The sequence below is a fragment of the Ornithodoros turicata genome, chromosome 6 (assembly GCF_037126465.1).
Source record: "Ornithodoros turicata isolate Travis chromosome 6, ASM3712646v1, whole genome shotgun sequence".
In the NCBI taxonomy this organism is placed as follows: Eukaryota; Metazoa; Arthropoda; class Arachnida; order Ixodida; family Argasidae; genus Ornithodoros; species Ornithodoros turicata.
In genome coordinates, this window is record NC_088206.1 from 15,937,571 (window position 1) to 15,957,030 (window position 19,460).

General features: G+C 44.6%; 1 protein-coding gene across 2 annotated transcripts in view; it reads left to right on the forward strand.

Moving 5' to 3' along the window:
- Nucleotides 1-19,460, forward strand: part of LOC135399256 (sodium- and chloride-dependent GABA transporter 1-like) — a 120,951-nt gene that overhangs the window by 20,108 nt on the left and 81,383 nt on the right. The window contains exon 1 of one of the 2 annotated variants that reach the window (XM_064631080.1): nt 5,711-6,072. The exons of the other annotated variant lie outside the window; for it this stretch is intronic. Within the exon in view, the coding sequence (XP_064487150.1) occupies nt 5,844-6,072 (229 nt within the window). The 5' untranslated portion in view covers nt 5,711-5,843. Of the gene's footprint in view, nt 1-5,710; nt 6,073-19,460 lie in introns of those variants that run through there. 2 annotated transcript variants of the gene reach the window in all.

Below are 19,460 nucleotides of genomic sequence, written 5' to 3' on the forward strand. Positions count from 1 at the left end.
ACGTCCGCGATGTGTCCCTGCAGTGCTGCAGTCGCCGACATATGCCACCTTTTGGTGCACTGCTAGCGGTACGCCGGCCCCCGAGCCGTTCTCGCCTCAAGTCTCACTTCCCTAGGCCACAGGGAACTTGCCCTGGCGACGCTGCTGGGACCTGTCCCGCACTCCAGACAGTGGGCAGTCACCCGAGCCCTCCTGCGCTACCTGAAGGACACTGCGCTGCTCAGCAGCCTTGGAGCCACCCCATCGTCCCCCGCCACTTTTTCTTTACCCCCCTCTACCCTGACTGCAAATATCTTTATCCAAACCATTTCTGCATTTGCTGGTACCGTTTCTCTTATGCTCATAGAGAGTTTTAGGAAAACATAGAAGTTTCACGATAACGTTTCCGACAACATGATAAGCCGATTGCGTGATTCCTTTGGAGTGGGCGACATCACGTTGCTGATATCCGATTGACTTACAGCGATACGAAATCGATTTCCTAAAACTCCCTATTATTTCATTCTCGGTTCGATTATCGAAACAAATTTCGTCAATGTCTCATGGTCCTTACTTGGCTTCCAGTACGTATTCTTTGTTGCACTCGAACGAATCTGAAATACACCGGTTCTGGAACTTTCTAACCGGCTGACATAATCCAAAACCAAAAGTACCGTATTTTCAGGTGTATAACGCGCGCGTTATAGATTGAAAAAAGTGTCGCGCAGAGACACTCCGTGTTATCTATCGTGCAAATAACTGGAACTTGTATGACTGCGTTGCGCGTTATCCATTGATGCGCGTTATACACCGAACTTTTCCCCATAGATTGAGAAGTTACCCGTCAAGAAGAACTCGTTACAAGTTAAGTTACCGTGTGCAAGATGTAGTTAATAACGAAGTTCCTCAGCCTGAAATGTAACTCACAGTTACTGAGTTACTTAACAAAAAGAACGAGTTACTTACAAGTTACTTCGGAGTAGGATTGTCAATCCCTAGACATTTTTGCAGTCCCGGGATTTCAGGTTTTTTTTTTCTGTCAATCCCGGGATCCCGGAACGGGATTTCGGGATTGTGACAAGTTCAGATGGTGCTTCCAAGTATAGTCCTGCGCGGGTCAGAATTATCTAACCCGGCATTATCTAACCAAATCCATTTATCTCAAGTGACTATATCGGCGCGTTGTGCGCAGTTCATGTGCGCTCTGTCAATTCTACCTTTTCCTGAAGGCAGGCGCTCGAAAATTCGCAGTGTAACCCCATTGGTAAAATGGTGCCGACGAAATTCTTACATTTTATTTATTTATTTATTTTTCTGCTATGACAATGCGACTCCTTTTCTACTCATGTGCATTTCACTGTTGCGCGTGAAAAGAAGGCGAGTTCCGCAACACTTGAAGTCACAGGAAATATTACTTAATAATTTCTTCAAACTGTGTAACATTCCACTGTGTAACAGCAACAAAAAAGACTAATGGAAAGAAACGAAACACCAAACAGTTTAAAACACCGTCGCTGCGTGCTTATCACATTGTACAATGATTGACACACGACCTGAGAAAGCACAGAGCGTCGAGGGTGGTGTCTCCCAGTTCGGAGCGAAATTTCGTGAAAATACTGGCTGCCAAACTGAAGGTCCGTTCAGCTTCTGCGCTAGAAGAAACGACAGTCAGCAAATATCTATAACCCACGCGTAGGCAGCAGTCCTCTGCCTCTCCAGTCATAAAAAGTGCTATTTCCTTAGGCAGCGTTCACACGGGGCAACTTTTTCCAGCAACTATGAGCAACTTTGGAGTTGCTGTCAGCCGGCAACCTCCAGCAACTCGAGTTGCTCAGAGTTGCTGCGAAACGCTCGCCGACCGAAAACTTGAGAAGTTGCTCGTGCACCGGCCAATCAGCGAGGGGAGCATTGCCACGTGACTCCCGGTTGCGTTGTGGATTTTGTTCGTGGATTAATAGGTTCTAATCCTGAAGGTGTAGGTGAGAAATAACTTTTTTCTTTTTTTACGAACTTCACGTAAACATATCAGTTGCCATTTCTGGAAGGTAATAATGATCTATTGGGGCAATAAAACTGACTGAAATTTGATAAACAGCAGCTAAAGAAAAGATTCCACCAGTTCGATTCGAACCCACATTCTCCGGTCGCCATAAGGTTGCTTGTGGGTGGAGATACAGAGTTGCTACGTGTGAACGCGGACTTACTAAGGGGTGAGTCTGTGCCTGATGGCCTGCAGGTGTTTGATTTTTTATTCATATTTGCTCTCACGAAAATCCCGAGATATTCCGGAAGAAATCCCGGGACTTCGGGACGTCAAAAATTGGCCGGGATCCCGGGATTTCGGGATATCCCGATTGACAACCCTATTTCGGACACAAAATAGCATTACGCAGGTGCAGCGCGCGTGAGCAGTTGAGTTACACCTTGAGTTGCCTGCGGAGGAGTGCAACGCGCTTACATCGTTTTCGTTTATGTCCAACAATAGACATCTCCCTGTTTGTAAACAAATGGCGTCATAGTGGTCGACAGCGCCACAAATTTGGTGGAATTGAACTACGCTCTAAGCTAGAGGTGAACAACGTCGCGCCCGAAAGCCACGGTCTTGAGGGGATTACGATATGGTCCCTTAAAGGGACGCGACCCTCGGTCCTGCTTTTCTTTCAATGGGAGGCAGCGAACAAGTGCCCGTTCGTGGAACCAAACCCTCTCCTTCCGATTTGTTTCGGTTTCAGTCTGTCTATCAATGTCATGATGACGTTTCTCTGGTAGAGGTCTATTCGAACGCTTTGCATCTTGCTCCCTGTGGGCGCACAATGGTTCAGCTTCATTTCAATGGCAGTGGCTCTTGCTTCCTGAATAAAATACTGTCATCGATTGAATATCAGGTTTTATGGCAAAAAAACGCCACGAAGGAACGGGAGAGAAAGCAAGAAAATATGTGGACGTGAGTGAAAGGCGAGTTAAAAGTAACTTGGAACTTAACATAAGTTACTCTGGCAAAGTTACCTGAAAAAGGAACGAGTTCCTCTGAAAGTTACCGCGGCGCAAAAGTACCGAGTTAAGTTACAAGTTACCAAAAAAAAAGGAACGTAGTTACAGTAACGAGTTACTTGTAACGCGTTACCTCGAACTCTGCTTTTTTCAATTTTCGCCAATTTTAAGGGGTGCGCGTTATACATCGGTGCGCGCTATACACCAGAATATACGATTATAAGAATTGCTGAAGAGTAACAATGGTAGCCGCCCTTACCGTAACCGAACAGATATTTGGTTTAGGACTAGTCTTCCGGCTGAGCGAACTAGCTAAGGTACAGTGAAAGATACAATTCGTTCCCGAGGTCTTAGATGACGGAGGCTGATGCTGATCTCGAAGGTCACCATGCCGTAGCCACGATGTCGCGCCGGTCTCGTTGCATGTTCTTGACGGCAAAGACGCCGCGGGTTTGGCGGTCGTCACAAAAATGTCGGCGTCCGCTTTGTAATCTATCTACCGCTTTGGCAACGAGAGAACTCGTTGACGTTAATTGACGTAATCAACGCCACGATTACAGTTTTTGTACAAAAGCAGTAAAAGCAGGGCATGAAGAACATATGTCATTTCGCAAAGGCGGATACTGTGTGATGAGCTTGTTCGTATCAGCAAGTGACCGCTCAATTTAACTGCGCTCATTGGCCCCTATGAAGATCCTGCGCTCCATCGTTGGGTTCTTCACCTGTTCATGGAATTCCTGTCGTCCACTGGATTCCTCCAGACGCTTTAATTCCTTCTCGTATTTTCATCCTTCATTCATCGTCTTTCATATAATGTTCCACGTGCAATGCGGTAGGGTACCGCACCACCGCGGTAAAACACCCCATGTTATCGTCATCATCTATTGTTGTTGTTGTTGTTGTAACTGAGCTGAATCAAGCTGGAGCTCAATAATCAGTTTGATTTTGCCGTTAGAGGACATGACACCAAGAGGAGTATTTTGCACTCGAGTCGCTAAATAAGCATATGTAGTGATCAACAACAACAACAACAATAAATGAAGGAGAAGGGATGATAACATGGGATGTTTCCCCGTGGAAGCCACAGGCGGACCCTATCCCACTTCACAGCCGTTAACATGAGAGGATGAATTATGATGAACGCGAAGTGACGACAGGTCGGAGTTGTGTTTAGAGCTCTTCGAGGAGTCCAGTGGTTTTCATGAAAGCAAAAAGGGAACATTGAGCCCGGCACTGATGCGCAGGAGAGCTCCACGGGCCAAAGTACTGTAGTGATCAACGAAGTACCTTGTCTCGGGTATTTCGTTGATCAAGATGCACCAGCTCGCCCTTGCCCTGTTGCCGATTATTTAGTGGCTCTATGTACGTTGCACAGCCTGTGCGAGAGAGTAGAAATTTACAAAGTGTAATGAATATATCGCCTGCAGAGGACCACCATTACGATCCAGCAGGAGATTGTTACGATCACGAATACGGCGGGAAGACCATAACGAGTATGGGTCTAGTAAAACAAGGGCTTCCTTTATGAAACGAGAGCTCGCTTCTTGATCTCAGCTGCAGATACCTAACCGCGCGGGGACACGAGCAAATGTTCTTTTTAAAAGCACGTTGGAACACATCTCAGAAGAATATCGCATTGAAAGCGACGCAAAAGCGAATCACGTGACCTTCTCCGCATGCTCTGAAGTTTCCATGTTTCTCGGCTACGATCCCAAGGACAGGGAACATTGTGCACAGCGCGTTGAGGACCATTGGTGTATTCGATGGTGGCGCGCTATTTCGGTGCGGTCTTCCAGCCGGAGTGGCGGGCCAATCGTGCGTCCTGGGCCGACTTCACAGGGAACACTGCCGACATTTTTCTTAAAGCGTATGAGGAAAACCCAGGGAAAACACACAAACAGCACAGCCTGCGCCCTGATTGGAACCTGGGTCACCTTTCGGTCTCTCGGGCTACGGTCATTTGAACGATGTCTCGTTAACTGGACTCAATCATTAGTTTGCCCGTGATCGTCCTTTGTTATGTCTCGCGGATATATTGGGGATTCATTTGTTTTTGTTTTCCTACAAGTTCTGGAGTAGCCTGCCCCGACTTTGTCGGAACTCGCATCTCCTTCTCTCTTCTCTAGCGCGACGTTTCAAATATTTGGTGAGACATAGTTTGCGACCGTGTTTGTGTTTGTCTGTTACCGTCCCTACCTCGTCTCGGGTTTTCAAGTCATGGATCTTTCGATCAGTGGGCTACATGAAATAACAAATATAGGAATGAACATTTATCAGTAAATATTCAGGTTTTCTACATTGAGCGGGAGCGCCACTGCACAAGAAACCTTATAAGTAAGCGTCATACCAACGTGTTCGAAGAATTGTTTCGATTTCCAACTTCAGAGTCAACACAATGCAACGTGAGGTACCCAGGAATACCCCTTTAAGAGAAATACTAAACTCTAGTAGTCAAGTACTCCTTGAACTTAAACACTACTTACATACCATTCCAGAAACCTCATCAAACGTAAGACCTGGATCTTTCCATAATCCGACCCACCCGCACAGATATTAGCGCTCGCTCGCGCGCTGCCCTCCGTCCCGTGCGCGTTCTCTCACCTCTTCATTCAACACGTGACTCTTCCTATCCAATCGGGATTGTACGGAAGCCCGTAAAAGCGCGAGCGCACTGTACCACGTGACACTTAGCGAGCCAATGAGTGCTGGCGGCGCGCTACTCGCGGCCCTCGAGATGCGGCGCGCGCCGAGTCGTGTTTTGAGAGCTGCGGGAGCGAAGAGTGGTCGTGCGTTTGTGGTGCCGGGGCCCGTCGAGCTTCTTCTTTCGCCACGGCGAACCTCTGGACGGTTCACAGCGTGGCGTGGTGGCCGATATGTCGGATAAGAAGTCTTACGAGATGAATAACTTCAAGGGGGAAAGTGGTGGCGCCGATGCAACTTCGGGCTCGCCTGTTGGCGGGACCTCAGCGTCCGGCGCCCCCGCCCTGCCCGACCGAGGACAGTGGGTCGGAAAATTGGACTTCTTGATGTCATGTGTCGGTTATGCGATCGGACTGGGAAATGTCTGGCGGTTCCCTTATCTCTGCTACAAAAATGGTGGAGGTGAGTTGTGTTGTTGTTTTTCTCTTTTTTGTGTCACGCGCTATTGTGACTATCACGCGTGAGCTTTCACATGACCTCGGGTCAGGCTTCAGAAAAAACTGAGAAAAAGATGAAGTGGCCGTTTGAGTTATCTTTTTCTCCCAGAATTACGTACCTTCTTCAACTGACAAACGTTTTTTTTTAATCAGTGACTAAAGCATTATGATAACTATTCATCTATTTATACAACAGGAATCAAGCAACAGAAACATGGACATTCCCAGCTATAAATTTCACTAATTATGCGACCTGAACATTGATATGTAATCTACAACAGTGTGCGCGTCGTTCATTTAACGTACAACGTCCCAAAAATTTATTCCGATTATAACGACTTGAAAGGCGAAAGCACACGTATTTTCATAATTTATACGACACGTAGCAATATAAGGTCACATCGTTCGAAATAATAAATGTCGAGGGTTGCCAGGCAGGGCGTGTGAAAAGTTGCAGATGCGGAGAGTATTCTCCGCACGCCAGTTAAGGATACCGTCTTCGAAGCCACAGGTGGTAATTTCGTTCCGTCCTTCGCTCTCAATGTAAGACTTCGACTGGTATTTATAAAAGAACGAAAGCAGCGCAGCTCTGTAACTCTAACAATGAAATAATTGGAACGGATACGGGGTTTGTCTTACGGCAGCCCTCGAAGCTTGCGTGCATTAATATTCTACGAGGTGCAGCTTCCATGCGTATGTATTCAGCTCCCATCGTTCTGACGTGAGACCTCGAGTGCAACTTTCGCACTATGTATATTGACTGCCACGTGAATTGCGTAATGCAAGCGGCACTGCCAAGTCGTTTGTATTAGATTATAGCCGGTATTCATCTACGTAGAGATGCTTATCTGAACCTCATTTATTTATGAGAACATGAGAGCCCTCTAGCTGATAAAATAACCTTGAATACGAGAATATTTTATGCTTAGTATTAGGGCTGTGCAAATATTGAATTTCTTCGAATACCGAAACTAATATTTGTGTAAGTAATTCACAAAAAGGCCAATGAGTGCCAGCGCCAGGGGATGAAACTCGACCGTCCTGATTAACGGTCAGCAGGGGATGCTACGTTTACACTATTATTGTGTATATCTGCGAGTATTTGTGTATTCGATTTCGATTCCGAATCGAATATGAAATTCTTTATTCCTATTTCGAATAGAATCGACGCTTCTTCCAAACCGAATATAACCGAATGGTTCCGAGCTGCACTCGATCGTAAGACCGAAAACAACATAAGAGAGATCCTAAAACAGAGTGAACGCTACTTCATATTCTGATCCGTATATGTATACGTATCGCGTATACATGCTACATACGCAGGGAATTCCACCTAACGTGTCACAAAAATATATTGAAAAATCTATTTACCTAAAAATTATGGGGTCTATCGGTGTTTATCTTCCGCGAACTTTTGCCATCACAGTAGAGCGCTTTGATAAATTTTCAGCCGCGATAAATTTAATTTTCTGAATTCAACTCCGAAATTTGCCACGGCAATGTCTCTTTTTTTTCTTCTCGACAGAAACAGAAAGCACATGTGAGATTTACCCCATTCTGTCACAAAATCAATCTAAAGCGGTAATAGCTGGGGAAAAATGCTAAAACCCGAAAGCCGTCGCTTCTAGAGGCATAAATTGTCGTTTGTTCTCAATTCGCTGCGCCAAGTTAATGCAACAAGCGGCGGGGAAAAAAAAAGAAAAAGAAAACGCGACCCTCCTAGGCTTCCTGTTTGCTCGTGACTGTTTTTTCAGGTAACTGTGGCGAGGGCCGGCGAGAGAAATTACGGGCTTCGGGGATCGGTCATGCCCTGGCCGCCTCCTCACGTCTCGATAACATAGTATAATAAGTAATTTCTTCTTTATATGATTACGACGGGCCTTGGATCGTGCGGGCCCCTGAAATGGCCCGAGCCCCCCCCCCCCCCCCCCCCACCCCGCTCTCGCCGGCCCTGACTGTGGCGTTCGAACTTTGCTTCGGTTATCAGCAGAAGCATGGAAAAGGAAACCAAAGGGGTGGGATCACCCCTTTTCTTCCAGAGCTTCTTCCATTAATTAGACGGAGAATTGAGTGTGACCGCGAGTTTGCGCCTCTCGATACGACGGCCTTTCCTATTTATTTTTTCTTTTTTTTTTCAGCAACGAGGGAAAAAAAAAACGAGACATTGTCTAATCAATTTCCGGAATTTAATTCAAAAAGTTCAATTTCTCGCGACCGAAAATTGACCAAAGAGCTCCTACACTCTTAAAACACAACTTCACCACATAGCACGCTGAAGGCCACCCATTGCACAAAACGACGCCGTTGTCGCTCCTGATTCGTACAAACCGCGAGGCGTACGCCTTTTTGTGACAATTAATATTGCTGCATAAGCATCGCAAAAAGGCTTCCACCCCCGTTCTCAACAAATCAGGAGAGAAAATGATGTCATTCGGGATTACGGTTAGCTAGGAGCGTGCTATATGCTGCGAGGTCCTGTCTTACAGAGTGTTATGTACAATAATGAACTTCACCACATAGCACGCTCCTAGCCAACCATCATCTCGAATGATATCGCGTACGCCTTTTCTGTGACACTTATGCTGTTCATAATTGTCACAAAAAAGGCGTACGCCTCCCGTTTTCAACAAATCAGAGGAGATAACGATATCATTCGAGATGATGGTTGGCTAGGAGCTTGCTATGCGGTGAATCTCATTTCTAAGAGTGTATGTAGCAAAAGTTAGCGCAAGATAAACACCGCTGACCTCATAATTTTCAGGCAAGTATCACTCTTACACTCTTAAAAATGAACTTCACCGCATAGCACGCTCCTAGCCAACCATCATCTTGAATGATATCGTTATCTGCCCTGATTTGTTGAAAACGGGAGGCGTACGCCCTTTTTGTGACACTTATGCTGTTCATAATTGTCACAGAAAGGCGTACGCCCCCTGTTTTCAACAAATCAGGGCAGATAACGATATCACTGGACATTATGGTTTGCTAGGAGCGTGCTATGAGGTGAAGTTCTTTTTTAAGAGTGTACAACAGAGGTGGTGGTGGTGACGAGACCGGCGAAGCGGGTGGCGTACGCCTTTTTGTGTCTCTTATGCAGTGCATAATTGAAAAAAAAAAAAAAAAACGCGTACGCCTCCCGTTTCGAACAAATCACGGGAGATAACGATGTCATTCGCGATGATGGTTGGCTAGTAGCGTGCTATGCGGTGAAGTTCTAATATAGTTTTGTGACACGGTGAAACACCTTGTATGTTCATATCTGTATATCTGCTGTGTGCGTTTGGTTCATTAGATAAGTATTCGCTTCATATTCGCTTTGGTTACATATCTATTCGCTTCGATTCCAAGATAGAATTTGAATTACACATAATTTTGCTCTATCGTCGAGGATCTCTGCCTTACACTTCAATCTTCCTCTCAATGGAAAGGCAGAAGCATCGTTCTGTTGTTACAAGCGAATTATGTTATATTCTATTTTTATTTAAAGGAACTGTAAAGTGAAATAAAACCACAATTTTCCAATGTACCATCATGTAGAACCTGGTCGTGTTCTACGCACACGAGTCATCACCTCTCAGTTCTTCATACTTTTCGCACTGGTTAATTTTAAACACTTTTAGAAACTGAAAGGTGGCGACACTCAAAGCTCGCAAAGGACTAAGTTGGTGCCGGCCTCGGGTTGGTGGACAGACGCCACGTGATATCGAAGTACAACGTAACGCATTTAAGAGAAGTTACGAATTACCATTGGACTTTTCTAAATAACAGCAGTAACTCTTGAGAAGTTCGGTTTAAACTGTTCACGGTCGTATTGTGCGAGTTCCGTGCCTGTGAGGCGATCTGCGCCATCTATTGTCCTTTCTCTCTCTTCGTGTCTCTGTGTCGTCTGCCCGCAGTATCGCTGCTGGTTGCAAAACCTCGCAGCCAAGTGATGTAAACTAATGTCTAATTTCCGTTCTTGTGTTCCGGAATACACTAACCGTGCACCTTCGCAATGAAATGTGTACTGCACTCGCGAGAAACGCATGATCTCGCCTGATGTATCGTCTAGTTGCTTGTGTTCTCACTAGATGGCGCGCGAGTAGCCTCAGGGTTGGGGCGATTCTGGAGTCCGCCAACTTGCTTTGCGCAATTATCCTTGAAATTCAATTGCTGAAAAAATGCTCAATATACAGTAGAACTATTACGTAGCTTCCAAGTAGCCAGCTTTCGGAAAACCATACAATTTCTACACGTTTGCCATTCACTTTACAGTTCCTTTAAATATATGCTAGCTAGCAGATGCCGGCCAAAGCATGCGTACAAAAATGAACAACAAAAGAAACGCAAGCAATCAAGAAAGGACAATCACTTTCGTACGTACAGAAAAATACACTTTAAAATTTCACAAAAGAGGAGACGTTTTCTGCACAAACCACAGAGTTGGGGAGTGCGTTCCACTCAACAGGTGCGCGGTAAACAAAGGAATATTGGTAACAGTTTACTCGTGGCTTTGGAATTTGAACATGTCGGCTGTGGCGAATTGAACTTGGTTCGGTGCCAGACAAGGTGAAAATATTACGTTGGTTCATTTACGTTAAAAGGATTACTTGGGCGTACAATGGGGTTACGGAGGATCTTCCGCGATACGAGCCATGTATGAAACAGAGGGCGAGTCTCTGCACCCATTCCTATTGGAGAATGTGAGGAACTGTATGTGCGTCCCACATGACATTAGCATACTCACGAATAGGTCGAACAAAGGGCAAGTAAGCTGTTAGTTTAGTTTCTCGACTGTTGTGACACCTAAGGAACCAGAGTTTCTTTGTTGCTCTGAAGATTACGTCGTCCACGTGATTATTCCAACGAAGATATAGGAAGAAATCACAACACCAAGAAACAACCTGAAGAGGTACGACGTTCACGGAATAAGAGCACAAAAGAGGTCGTGTTGACAGTCATTTGCACGCATTCGATAGGGTTGAGATTCATCTGTCATTCCTTTGGTCATGCTGAGATGTGATCGAGCGAATAAGGGCACAAATGAGGTCGTGCTCTGCGCGTGACAGTCATTTGCACGCATTTGAGCGGATTGAGATCCATATGCCATTCCATTGACCGTGCCGAGAGGCGATCAGGTCCGACGCTTCATTAATCGTGTTGAAAAGAATGTAGTCATCCGCATACAATTTATGTTGCTACTGTTACTAATTAATGTTAGTACAGACTTGCGTGAAAAATATGGAGCTCAACGTGTACACCATTTTCGTTTTGTTTTTTTATTTGATGATACAAAGAGAGCATGTGTGCACAAAATTGACGGAAATTGTTTGTTTCTTCGGCTCACCATTGCCAATAAAAACACAACGTTTCGACCTTGTGAAAGCGAAGCGCTGTGATGAGAAACATGTCCAGAAGGCATTCTCAAACAAGGGAACTTGTCTATTTTGCGTTTAGGCGCCATTCATTTGGAAGAAGAAAAAAAAAAAGCGGTGTCTTCGAATTGAATTGCTACTCACACGTGCCCACCAACAGCCTAGACCTATAAAGCGTGGTGCGCAATCAAACAATCAATTAACAATCAATCAAAACTAAAAAGATCATCCAAAGGTTAAATACACTCAACCAAATCTGCTACACAGTACAATCAGTACTCAGTAAGCGGTCGTGTAGGTGTTGTACATACACTAGGTTGGAAAAATTATAATTCGTGGCTTTACGTGTTGAGACAACCATGATTGCACGATCACGACGCCACAGTGGCCGATCTGAGAATTAATTTTGCCCATCTGAGGGTTCGTTAACGTGCACTGAAATCCCAGCATATGGCAGAGGCAGAGCGTATATTTAATGTCCCTCGCGGAACACGGCGTGTCTAAGCAATTTCTACCCTCAGCCGTCAAGTTGCTGGCGCCTTTGGCCCGCGCGGTTCGAGCCCGCAACCTTGGGATCGGTAGGCGAACACACTCAAAAACTGATCCACCGAGACTGGTGGAGGTTGGAAAAAGAAGAAAAATGGGGAGGGTGGATATATTTATTAGACCAAAGGAAAAAAGGGGGAAAGGTCAGCCAAACGGGACGTTGTCTTGCTATTCCGCAAAGAAAAAAGAAAAATAAATGAAAGAAGAATAAAATAAATAAAAAAGAAAAGAAAAGGATTAGGAAATACAGGGAGGGGGGAAATGGGGTACCCATGCTCCTATCCTCTTAGAGAAAAATCAAAATGAGTTATACACATGGGAGTAGGTAGGACTACAGTTATTCTGAACATCTGGATAGAACGGTAACCTCCTTCTGCTCAGAATATATATAATGATCATCCTACTACTTGTTCGCTTCGTGGGAAACAAAAATGTAAAACGAGTAGGCGATAATACCATGAACAACTTTGTATAGAAGAGTACTAATCCCATGCGTGGAAGGGGAATATAGACCCAGCTTAAACAGGTACTAGGTATTTATTTTATTCCTGTAATCCTGACAAATTTTCTCTGAACTCGTTCGATGGTTTATTGAGTTCCAGACAACAAACTGTAAATTGCTGCTTGCTCTAATTGTTATGTTGAGGGTGTCGTCAGGGTGCTCTCAGGGGACTTTAGCTTTACAAGCAGTTCCACGAATGAATAGGTGTGCACGTATTTAGGGAAAGACGGTGTTCATGGGGAGTCCTGGTATCCTTATGCACAAGCAGCGTTGGCTGCACACTTGTTGTGCACGTACAGAGTATACGCGAGCTTCCAAGCAATGTGAACTTTGTTCCGCTATATAGGCAAGAGTAGAACTTGCCCATTTGGTATACATATTTCGAAACGGAGTAATCCCAAATCGACGCCATCGTAACACACATGTAAAAAAAAAAAAAAGAAGAAGAAGAAGAAAAGAACGCGTCTTGGGCAAGCGACTGTGAGTTTGTTGCTTTTGTGTCCTTGTCGGCAGAATGCGACTGTATGTTAAATTGTGGTGTCATGTATTATGTAGTTGCACTGGAGCAAAAACCTTTTTACAACTTCCTGACGGCGTTCGCCACGTACAGCACTACTACATGATGGCACATATAATACGGACAGACATGTGTACAAGATACTCAAAAAATATTTAAAATAGGATACTAAATACCAAAGGTAGAGTGTAATTAATATAGGATATGAATCATACCTGGGTAGTAATGTCATTACTGTAATCAAATCACAGTAATTAATTACTTTTTCTGATAATTTGTAATGTAATGCATTACTTTTGACATTATGTAATTTGTAGTGTGATGCATTACTTTTGACATTATGTAATCTGTAATGCAATGCATTACTTTTGACATTATGTAATTTGTAATGTAATTTAATTACATTTTGTCAGTAATTTTAATGACATTACTTATTACTTTATACAAAAGAATCGAGCCTGTGTTTTGTGTTGGCACTTGGCAGAAAGAGAGTTTGCAACTGGCGAGTTAAAAGAATTCCAACGCCCACAATGAATTTCCACATCATCAACACGGTTACGATTAAGCTCGCAGTAATGACTTTGTAACGTCATTACTTTTTCGTAGTAATTGTAATGTAATTTCATTACATTTCAATTGTAGTAATGAGTAACGTAATTTAATTAAATTCTAGCTCGAGTAATGAGTAATGTAATGTAATTACATTTTAGAAGTAATTTACCCAAGTATTATATGAATACACCAAAATGAAAGTAATTAAGATAGAGTAGCAAATACCTACTCCAAACAGCATTTAACATACAATTAAGGTACCCGAGTGCCCTTAAGGGAGTCTCGTTAACGGCAACTCTCGGTCCAAACATAAGCGTGCTGTACGAACAGCTGTGGTAAACCAGAGGCACAGGATAATTGAAATATGGCAGTCGTTGGAAAAGCGAGACAGCGGCACGAAATGCACCTGTCGATTGCCGGTCGAGTATGCAAAAGCGAATGCTTTCATGCAGCAGGGACTCTAGAAGCGACGCTTCGCGAGAAATTGTAAACACGAAACTGCACATACGTTAATGTGTTTCCTCAAACTCGAGTTGGATGTCTTCTCGGCCGAAAGAATCTTCTTCATGGTCAAGCAGAGCTTGCATTAACGACCAAGATATTGTCTCACTTTCCGGAATATGTTCAAAAAATGACCACAGCAATGGCCAGGGCAGCCGCGCCTTCTTCGTGGACTCCATTACGTGGTGTGACCTAGAGTCACTAAATAAGCTTCGCTTCAGAGTATCGACACTGAGGTCCAAGGGAGAGCAGGAGCGCCATTTTGTTTCCGCACCACGCCGGGTACCATCCCGAGATGAGGGTCAAAGACGGCTAACATAATGCTCCCTGTGGGATAGAGAAGCGTGTATGATTGTTGTGTACGGAGGACCTAGTACGGAGGACGTCAAGGTGAGCTGAAGGCCGTCAACTTTGATGAGCTGATTGCAAACGAAAGGAACATTTCACCCGTGTACGATAGATGGCATCGTGCGCCAGAAGCGCGCGTGTGTAGCGTGGCGCGGAAACAAGATGGCGCATGCTCGCTCTTGGAACTCAGTGTCGATATTCTGAAGCGTAGCTTATTTAGTGACTCTAGTGTGACCCCCATAGCAGGTCGCACTATAACCTGACCATGAACGAAATTGTATGGAGTGATATGTTTATATCCTAGAGAGGGGCAAGACAGTCAGCAGTGGTCGCTGGCCAACCCGGAAAGTCCCCGCTACATGACACGACTCGAGTCACCAAACGCCTCGCCTCCAATAGCTCCTATAAAGAGACAACACGCAGTCTGCCAAATACACTCTCGGAACAAGACCTCACCGCAGAGCTACGTTGTGCGCCAACCATTGCTACGAATGATAGGGTCATCACTTCCCTCTCCCTTTTCGTATGTTCACGTGTGTCCTCCGAGTGTATATATATTTGTAACTCCAATGCGTTGTTTTTGTCACCTGACGAAATGCAGTCCACGGCATGAAAGTTTGTAACCATAAAAGGAAAGCTTCGGTGTATTATAATTTTGTTGTTACTTCTGTCAAGTAACTTTCCCAAGACTGGTAATTTCTTTTTAAATGTGCGCACCTTTTTATGTCACGCGGGATCGCTAGGCTAGATTGATTGATTTACTTGAAGGAAAAATAAAATGGCTATAGGCTATAGGCTAGGAAAAGAAAGAACTTAGAAACTTGTTTTCGATGTTTTGTGAAAACCATGCCCGATGCTGGGAAACAGTCTGCGGAATTCTTCCTTGTGTATACGCGCCGCCTTTGTCAGGGTCGGTAGCAACCTGTTTCGTAACACTGTCATCATTCTCGCCAATGTTATGAAGGCTCTGCTGAGTCAGCGGCGCCTCCACATATGCGGCGAAAGTAAGGGCTGTATGCAGTAAACGTGATTTTTTTACCGTGTTTGTGTGTGTCTGTTTTCGTCCCTACCTCGTCTCGGGTTTTCAAGTCGTGATTTTTTTTTTTCCGCTTGTACAATTTTTCGCGTATCTTCAAATTGTCCGTTTTTAAGCATACTCGCGAGTACTTGATTTCGCGATTGGCGAGGGCCTCCTTCTTGCAAAGTGCCTCCAAGTATCACTGACAAGGCCGCAATATTAAAAGGGAGCTTTCCTTGAAAATCGCTGTTTTTTTCTTTCTTTTTTTCTTTTTTACAAATCCACAAACCGGTACGCCACTAGTGTAAAAGCAACGATGAACAACGGTTGTTCCCCTCTAATACGACGGTGGACCTCCCAGCGGCTACAATCAAGCCCCTCCGCACTGCTGTGGTTAATAGAGGCTTCTCAAGAAGCCGTCTCTAAACGAGGAGACACGATTAGATCCGGGTACGTCCAAGGCAGGGCTGGTACTGGTTCACAGAGCATGCGATTCAGCTCAAATAAAGACGTGTGTCCTATAGCAGCCCATTCCAGAACCAGTGTCACTTTATGTGCGAGTAAAATTGTTCGTGATCATATTGTCATTCCGAAATTCTCGAACATTAATACATCGGGAATATAGATACGTTTACGGTATAAGGTAGGCGCTATAATAGCTGTTGTTGCGTGTTTTTATCGCCCTCTTCTTCATCATCCAATGTATATATATACCGGGTGTTTCAGTTAATTCGCGAACGGGTGCACCAATCGAAGAACTTTCTTTTTTACAAGTATCTATCCGATACCGCCTACAAGCTGCGCACCGTGTGAATGAGTGGGAGGCGGTCATTATTTAAATAAAAATTCAAATGAGTTTCGTAAAAAAACAAAACTTCTAAAGCAGGGCACTGTCGACATTAAAATGGGTACTACCCCTTTTTTGACCTTCAGCGGACACCTTTTAGAGAAAAATCTGCCACCGAAGCGGTCGTTTGTTGCAGTAATTAGTTGGTTTCGGTTTACATATTTTGTCGCGGTTGGTCGCGGTGAAGCGCAAAAGGACGCTCTTTCACTCCCTTATCCACCAATGAATTACGTCGTTACACCAATGAATTACACCAATGAATTACGTCCTTTTGCGCTTCGCCGCGACCAGCCGCGAAAAAAATACGTAAACCGAAACCAACTAATTACTGCAACAAATGACCCGCTTCGGTGGAAGATTTTTCTCTAAAAGGTGTCCACTGAAGGTCCCAAAAGGGGTAGTACCCATTTTAATGCCGATAGCGCCCTGCTTTAGAAGTTACGTTTTTTCACGAAACTCATTTGAATTTTTATTTAAATAATGAGCGCCCCCACTCACTCACACGGTGCGCAGCTTCTAGGTGGTATCGGACAGATACTTGTAAAAAAGAAAGTTCTTCGATTGGTGCACCCGTTCACGAATTATTTAGCCCGGGGATTTAACTGAAACACCCTGTATATGTGTGTGTGTGTGTGTGTGTGTCTGGTGTCGCGTGAACTACAAGGTGCGCGCTGGAAGCTTTCTTCTCGTTCACGAATCTTTACTGTCACAACACGTCGTCGTTAAAATTCTTCCCCCAACACGTTGGTCGAACTTGCTGCCCTTTTGAGTCACACCACGACACTGGAAGTTTTATTGCCAACTGTAGGATGAGACAAGCGCAATGCTTGCTCACATCAAGCTTCAAATAGTACTGCCCTCGCCCTAAAAACAAACAGCGGGCGTGCAATACTTTGTCTCCCCCCACCTCGATTATTAGAACGACGATTTGAAGGGAAGCGGCCGTTTCGAGCCTGTTGTCTCTAATCGGCACAGCGTTTCTGACTTTCTCAGCTTTCCGAAGGAGGGTTCCACCTCATCATCATCTAACGTATGTGTGTGTGCGTGTGGTTATGTTCAGTAATGAATTGAATTAAATGCAGGTGATCCTTATTGACGCGCACATAGTAACTCAAATTCACATAATGGATTACGATTTATTGACTGGGAAAAAAATAAACGGAGATGTTAGTCCCAAAACGCTCGGGACTGGATCACGAGTTAAGTTTGTGAACACTGTTTTTTCATGGAGTAAATAAAAAATGGCAGGACTAGAAACTAGGGTACTGGCTGCCCTATGTTTATCCGATAGTGAATGTCAAAATGTCTACCCTGTAGTATCTGCATGAGTAATAAACACCACCCTGATCAGAAACTAGGGTTACAAGCACTGGGATATATACTTGCACAAAAAGTACGAGTTCAGCTGCAATCCCGGTGCGCAAGAGAGCTTTCAACTTGCAGGGTTGCCAGATTTGGCTGCTTTCTGACCGTCGTGGCGCCGAAATTTGGGTAATGGCGACTTGGCTACTTTCTGGCTACTTTTGTGGATACTTCATCGCACTATACATTTGAGACTTCTGCACACATAATTTGGGATAGTTTCCATACTGCATCATATAATGCCAGAACACGTATACAGTCCGTTAATTCCTGTTTCCTTTGATGATCGGCGTCCTCTTAGTCAATACGATGTCCTTCGGACTGTTCTGTTTGTGTGCTGGGGTTTTGGCACTCGTTAAAGAACCCTTTATTGTACATGATGCACACCACTGGTGCGCACGATGATGCACACCACTGGATTCAGAGCTGGCTACCTTTGGCTGTTTTCTCATGGCGCGCTGGCGGCCTTTCAGGGTTTTGATCTGGCAACCCTGCTTTCAATCTCGTGCGGGGTCAAACAAGCAGATTCACTCGTAGTTGCCAGTCTGCGACGTCATGCCTTCTGCTCAATCGTGAGGCTCGCGCCTTCTTTTTTTGTTTATTTCCCTTTGCACTCGTATTTTTGCACCGCCCGTCCCGTGTCCGTACCGGTTGCTTTCGCTATAGCAGGCGATTTTCGGCAGCCAATAAAAAGTGCGACCTGACCTGACGTCACCACAAGCGAGGAGTATTTGGGCGAGATCGCCGACGCGCGGATTCTTGTAAAGTAATTTTCTCGGCAAATTCGCACTTCTCAAAGGAAATATTTTGCGTGACAGCTCCTGAAGGTATCACGCGATCAGAAAATATATTTCCGACGTGCCTTCCATGGTCTTTTAAAGGAGCAGTGCTGGACTCTCAAAAACGGGATGTGTTTAAATAAAGTTAAAAGCTGGGCGGTCCGGTACCTCATTAAAATCGATAAGAACCCCCAGTGCAGGGGAAACGAAAAGGACAGGACACAAGTATACTTGTGTCCTGTCCTTTTCCTTTCCCCCGCGCTGGGGGTTCTTATCGATTTTAATAAAGGGATGTGTTTATTCTGGTGCAATGTTCGATATGTAACGTTTTCACACAACAACTACAAGTGTAGTGCGTTTGCAAAGCACTCGGTAGACTTCAGACTTCCCGCACGCCCTTTCCTTCGTTCATGCGGCTCGCGTCACAGCTCTCACGTGTGTAAGTCACCACGTGACGAATGACGTGAACTCAGGTTGTGAAGGCACGAGCTGAACGTCCTACGTCACAAGGGTCAAAGCAGCTGATTATCTGTATTTCGGGGAGAATATCTCGTGTCGAGCGCCGTGACAGTTAATGTACTTTGATAATGGTGGCTTTGACTAGCAATTGGTAAGCACATGGCTCCTCCTTGCACAGTTAATGCCGGGACACCCGTTTTGATTCGTGAAGCATATTGAATCATTCAAAGTGACTGTCCTTGATCGTGGTCTACAATCTGCTGTACATTTTGTAGTTTAGCCATATTTCTTTTTTTTTCTGTTTCTTTCGCACCAATTCAACGATACAATCACCAAAAACGAAGAAAAAAGTCCCCCCCTCCAAAAAAAAAAAAAAATTAAAATTGCTGAGAAGTAACTGTTGTACATAGTGAGTTTTTTTATTTTTTATTTTTTAATCCTTTGATCCTTTTATGGTAGCCCCTCTTACCGTAACCGAACAGATATTTTGTTTAGGACTGGTGCTTCCGGCTGAGCGAACCAGCGATCATGCAATGTAAGATTGTGATTCGTTCTCGGTCGAGGCCTT